General features: G+C 45.9%; 1 protein-coding gene across 1 annotated transcript; it reads right to left on the bottom strand.

The window, feature by feature from the left end:
- Nucleotides 1–1869: 1869 nt before the first annotated feature.
- Nucleotides 1870–6431, bottom strand: LOC308149931 (radial spoke head protein 6 homolog A-like; the record flags this gene model as incomplete). Its single annotated transcript, XM_080522809.1, has 8 exons — nt 1870–1969; nt 2094–2202; nt 2645–2789; nt 3176–3625; nt 3793–4086; nt 4544–4687; nt 4781–4823; nt 6358–6431. The coding sequence occupies 8 exons, from the start codon at nt 6429–6431 to the stop codon at nt 1870–1872; spliced, it is 1359 nt and encodes a 452-aa protein (XP_080378935.1).
- Nucleotides 6432–6741: the final 310 nt, after the last annotated feature.

Below are 6741 nucleotides of genomic sequence, written 5' to 3'. Positions count from 1 at the left end.
AAAACTGTTTTGGACCCCTTTTCCAAGATTGTCTTCCTCTTTGGTTTACAGCCCATTGTCCCATTGAAGTTAAGAGAGGAACGGTTCTCTACATTGGAAGGAAAGTCTCGGTTAAAGACCTGGAACCCAAACAAATAAATCATTTAGAAATGATATCTTTCTACTGCAAGGACAAGGTCAGAGAGTGTGGCTATCCTGTGTCAACGCAGTGCATCGATGGAAAACTCAACATACCAGCATGCTTTGATGGTGAGATTTATTCCAGGGGTCCAGTATTCCAGGGTTTCTCACAATTTTGCCTAATCGTAACCATATTTGTGTGTGTGTGTCTGTCTGTGTCTGTGTGTCTGTGTGTGTATGTGATTTCTCTCCTAGAACCTGGATGGGTTCATTTTGACTGGTATTCAGGTGCCCTCCCTTCAGAAATGCCCGCTTGTTGTAGCACAGAGACGCCTGATACAGTGAAATGAGGAGAAGACAAACAACTGTTCATCTGTCTGTGAACTGAACATGAATAAAACTGTCTGTCCTATCATTCACTCAGGATGTTTCTATTAAAAAACAACCATTAGAGATTAGAAAACGCATTGGAAGCTTCAAATTGAAAAAATAAATAGACCATGATGCATGGTGTTTTCAAATATGCCACAAGGTGTCAGTGTTGCATAGCTGTACTGGTATTCTACATTTCTATACTACACTGGACGTTTGTGCGTCCTTGCGTGAGTCCATGTACGCATACACACATGCACTCACGCGCACATGCCCAGACCCATGCACACGCACAGGCACATTGAGTAAACACCTTGGTGAAAGTGTTGTGCTCTCAACTGTGGGTCATACAGATTCTGATGATCCCACCATCACCCGGTGTCAGTCTATGAAAAAAGATCCCTGCTCAATATCCTTGATAGGGCCATTTCAGAAATGGAAAACAGATTTTCCAAGAAGAAGGTAGACCTAATGACAGCCATATCGAGAAGGGTCCAGCTGCATACATATAGTAAAACATTCAGATTCTTGGTATGTTATGTATCAATTATTCGTCGCAGGAACCTACTAATGCCTTTAATAAAAAATAATTAAAGTGTGACCTTTCCTCGTGTTTTTGCTGTTATTTTCGGTTACAGAAATATGTATACCTGTCATTTTCCCACTCAAGGCTCTCAGTAATGGGATGGGTACTGTAGCAACCAGAGACAAGTCAGCAGCATAAAACAACTGCACTCATTCTGGCATTCCAGGCACACTGAGAGACTGCAAACTGCGACACTTTAAATGAATGTGCAATAACACTATGTGCAATATGACAACCCTAGGGTACATAAGGTTCAGAGATAGGAAATGTTAGAATAGGTATAGCATAGAGTACAGCACAGTGTTTTATTTGTATAGTATAGTATAGTGGATAGTGTACATAGCCTTTATTTATGTAAACCAGCTCCTTTCCCTTCTTGTTTTTTTTTTCTTTTTTTTTCTTTCCTAGCACCAGGGGAGCCCCCCCTCCCAAATGTCGTTGTTTGGTACCTGTACTATATCAATGACAATAAAGACCATTCATTCATTCATTCATTACTGGCAGTGGACTGCCAGCTCAATGCCCCTTCAGTATGTTAAGATACGACTGTCTGCAACGCCTATGACGGAGAATGATTGTTGAAAGTTACTTTACAACAAACGTGACCGTAAAGGTTTTTTTGTTTGAGGAGGGCAATAATGTTCATGCATTGAATAAAAGGGGAGAGAGAGGTCATTGTGACTAGTTTTATTTGTGTATTTCTTGACAAATTAAGGCTGTAGTGAACATAGCAAATATCTTCTATTATTTGAACTGAACTTTTTTTTTAACCCTTCCACAAATCTTCCTCCTCAATCCTCGTCGTCCTCCTCCTCTTCGTCTCCGTCCAGGCCCTCCGTCTCCTCCTGGGCAAACTTCATGCCCCTGCCAATGTAGATGTTCTCAAACTTCCTAGAGGACGAAATAACAGTTAACAACTGCAATATTGCCCATCTAAACCTAGACAACGATAATAAAAGTCACATTGTTATATCTAGTGTACAATTCTGGAAATCAAGATATGAAGGCGTCTTACTTCCCAGTGGTGTAAGCGCACGCCCCTGGCCAGAGGTTGGAGTGCAGCACAACGATGGTACACTGAGAGATCAGGATCTTGGAGCTCCAGGGAGGGGTGCCAGAGATCTCTGCAACGCAGACAGAGCAGCAGGAAGACCAAGTGAGTTTGACACACAGGAAGGAGCCAGAGTTTGGAGCTTTGGCATTCTCTCTAGGGTCAAATCCACCCGGTTACTCTCCTCCCTTATCTGTGGCCCTCTCCCCTCCCTGCTGTCTCAGTAAAGTGTGTCAGATCCACCAGCAGCAGAGTGAAACATGCTGGTTGTTAGAGTGAAACATGCTGGCTGTTAGAGTGAGACATGCTGGTTGTTAGAGTGAGACATGCTGGTTGTTAGAGTGAGACATGCTGGTTGTTAGAGTGAGACATGCTGGTTGTTAGAGTGAGACATGCTGGTTGTTAGAGTGAAACATGCTGGCTGTTAGAGTGAGACATGCTGGTTGTTAGAGTGAGACATGCTGGTTGTTAGAGTGAGACATGCTGGTTGTTGCTGAACGCAGACTGAGGCTGACCTGCGTCCTCGGCCAGGGAGGTGAGGAGGGGCGGGCCCACCTCTGGCTCAGGTTCGTCAGGCTCCTCCTCCTTCTCCTCCTCCTCTGCTCCCTCGTCAAAGTCGTCCTCAGGCTTCTCCGCCAGGTTCACCCAGACACAGCGACCCTGGAGGAGCCATGCTGTTATCACACAATAACACACACACACACACACACACACACACACACACACACACACAGACAGACACAGACACAGACACAGACACACACACACACACACACACACACACACACACACTCACACACACACACACGCACACACACACACACACACACACACACACACACACACACAGAGACACACACACCTCAAATCCGAGATAGTGTATTCCTTACGATGGGAAAATAACACACGCACACACACACACACACACACACACACACACACACACACACACACAGAGACAGACACACACCTCAAATCTGAGATACTGTATTCCTTCCAGAAGTCCTGATGTGAGCAGCCAGGGTGTGGTAACTGTGGTAACGTACCTGCTGCAGGATGTGCTTGACATGATGCACCCAGGTGGAGAGAGAGTCTGCCATCTCCAGGAGAGGAATGCCCTCGAAGTCCGGGTTCTCCTCCAAGCTGTCTTTAGCTCCCTCCTCTTCCTCTTCACCTTCCTCCTCCCCAAACTGGTAGTATCCTAGGGGACTGACTTGCGTGCCGGCAGAGATGCGAGCAATCTGGGCTCGCAAATAGTTGGCCTCATTGCCCGGGAAGGGGGGGTAGCTGATGATGGGTGCGTCCAGACTCCCTGTGAAGAACTTGCGGATCTGGCGTGCGGCTGTGATCTGTGCAGGAGTGACGGCAGGCAGCCTCACCCAGGGCAGGCCCAGCTCACTGCACACGAAGTAGGTGAACTTGTTCACACCTGTGCGGTTGTCCTCCTTCGGCACTACGGGGGGAGGCTTGTACGTAGACCGTGGGAGAGGGTCAATCTAAAAAGACGAAACAGAACAGATCACCGTTTCATAGAATATAAAAAGTAAGCGTTTCGCATAAGTCTCAGTTATTCTGAATATTACTAAAAATAAATGATCAAATCAGTAACATTTAATAATCACCGTTTCCATTGGAACATAATCCAGATGTGTTTGTAACTCACCACCTCCGCCTCCTCCTCGTCATCCCGATTCTCCGCTTCTCTTTCCTCGTCTTCTGCTGTTTCCTCGTTCCCCTCCTCCTCCTCCTCCCCCTCCCTGTACTCCCCCTCAGCGACCAGATAGTTGCCCTCCGACCCCAGGATCTCGCCCCAGAGCCGGCAACGCTGCAGGGGTTGGGAGTCCACCAGATGTTTGAGCGCCAGAAAGACCCTCTGCATCTCCTCTTTGCCCAGGCCCACCCCAGCCTGCTCCAGGAAAAAGCCAAGCTCATCTACGTTAGGGAGGGGCGTTTCAATCTAATGGGAGACAAGAGACAATCACAGAAATGATTGATCCATCCAAGTCACTACTTTGTCCCTAAAGGTTATCTCAGATGAGCTTCCTGACTATCTACAGCTTTTCACACGACATTATTGAGTCGCCGTCTAATGATCACAAGGTTGGCAGATCGGCGGTTCGAGCCCCGGCTGGCCACATGTCGAAGTGTCCTTGGGCAAGACACTGAACCCCAAAATTGCTCCCAGTGAGCGGGCCGGCGCCTTGCATGGTAGCTTGCCGCCATTGGTGTGTGAAAGTGTGTGTGAATGGGTGAATGCTCCCAGCCGCTGTAAAGCGCTTTGGAGCAGCGAAAAAGGTGCTATATAAGTGCAGTCCATTTACCATGAATGTGAAAGGACTTATCTCGTCAACGTTTGCAGGAAAAGTGCTATACAAATAAAAGTTATTATTATTATCTCGTCCTACCAGTTCCTCCTCTTGGTCGCCTTCATCACCACCTCCTGCCAGGAGTTGTGCAGCGGGGGTGATAGGCAGGTCTCTCAGGGTGTTCTGCTGGTCCTGCAGCAAGGCCTCCCGACTCAGGTCCTCTATCACGTCCACCACCTCGGTCAGCAGCCGCTGCTGCTCTGCCAGTTGTGCAGCGGGGGTGATGGGCAGGTCTCTCAGGGTGTTCTGCTGGTCCTGCAGCACCTCCCGACTCAGGTCCTCTACCTCGTCCATCACCTTGGTCAGCAGCCGTGCGAGGTGGTCATAACTAGGAAGGGTTTGAGGATACAGTGATGTGTCAGTGATACTGTCATGGTTTTACCACACTAGTCTCAGCTACTATGAACACTGCTAAGGGAAGGGAATGGACCATGTCATCACTGTGGGCACTTGCTTTCTGAGCTTAATTGTAAAAGAGTAATATAACATTAATATTCATGGTCGACATCAACCGTAATTAGTCATCATGAAAGTGCTTTGGAGGACCAAGTCAGTGTTATAAACTGTAAAACGTATATATATATAAACTTATATCATACGCTACCCTTCACTATACCAACTTCTCTTCTCTTATACTCAAAGTAGGAACATATCCCATTTGAGGTTAAAACCAGGATCAAATCCTTACAGGTTGAGGGTATAAGCCTTGAAGCCTTGACAATTTGCTGATACAAATACCAATATGTTTTCAAACATTCATTTTCTTGGCAACATCTGTCTCACTCTTGTCTATTCTTCATCATAAAAGTCTGGTCCCGCTGGCTCGCTGCCTCCTGACCCTCCATCTCTCTGAGCTCTGGACAACTACAACTGTTTATGTCATAAAACCTTCTACTTCAATGTTCATATAACATTTAGCACACCATCAATGGCCAAAACTTTAGCCAAAAATGACAGATATCTCAACCGTTAGCTTGTAAAACTAGCTATCGGTAACCAAGTTCCTTTCCAGAGAAATAACGAAGCATGTTGCTATGGTAAACAAAACCGTTTGCTATGCTGGTGTTACTGCATCAAACCGCCGTCCAGTCAATGGCGCGTTCGTAAATTCGCTCTGAGAGCGCCGGAGCGCACACTGGGTTCAACGTCATAAAGGGACCAAGTCATTTGATTGGACAGAGGCATTCCATGAGTGCTGATCAGATTCCAGAGCGAATTTACGAACTAAGATTGAATCCCCTACCAGTACACTTCAAAAGGACAAGCTAAAAAAATCATATCCATTTGAACGGCTCTGTTGAGCCCTCCAACTGTTATTTGAAGTGGAAAACTCGGGGATCATAAATGGTGCATTCTGACCCACTTGGAAAATCACACAAGCTTGTACATTTTTCATTGTCCAATTAATGAAAGAATTATCATTATTGAATCCAGCTACTACAGTAGGCTACACAGTACACTATATAGGTCACAGAATTATTTATATTAATCTTCACACGTTTTTAAAGTGCACTTGAAAAACCAAAAGAGACAGAAACAGGTACAAACATTTTATTCTGTACTCATGACAACAACAAAAAAATCAATGACGATTTTGAAACAAAAACTAGTTGCATTAGCCCTAATGTAACCCCCCCCCCCCCCCCCTCCCCCAAATACAAGTCTACATTGTATTTTTGCAATATTAACAAATCAAAAACTAAGGACCAAACTAATGACCAAACAAGGACAAAGCATTTCTGGATGAAAAAGAACAGGCAAGTCTATTTTCTGGAGGTGTGTTTTTAAGAGGGCTAGACTTGCACCTGTTCACCCTGACCCCAATTAACTAGCTGCATTGCTGCATTGCACAGCTACTCTACATGTCCTCTGGTGAGGCGTCACTCTGCCTCTCCCGGGCCGGCCTGGGCTTCTGTGCTGCTGGCTTCTGGGACATCTTTTAATTGGTCGTTGACATCTGGCAATTCCACCTGCTAGAAACACAAGTGATTTTGTTTCATCTATTCAATACTTCACCCTTTTGAGAAATTCTGCATGACAACAACCACAGGAACACCAATAAAAGTAGAGTTGATTTACCTGTGAAACCGTCTCTCCTGTTCCCTCCTGACTAGCGGGCTCTGGTTCTACTACAGGGGTTGCAATGGGTGGCTCAACCTGGGTTGTGAAGAAGAAGCATGGTGTGAGAGTGGAAAACAGTGATAAGGAATGAGGGACAGTGTTTCGTTTAGCATTTTAACAGGAAA

The sequence above is a fragment of the Nansenia antarctica genome (assembly GCF_963989245.1).
Source record: "Nansenia antarctica genome assembly, chromosome: 2".
In the NCBI taxonomy this organism is placed as follows: Eukaryota; Metazoa; Chordata; class Actinopteri; order Argentiniformes; family Microstomatidae; genus Nansenia; species Nansenia antarctica.
The sequence above is the reverse complement of the archived record's forward strand: the minus strand, read 5'-3'. Positions and strand labels throughout refer to the sequence as shown.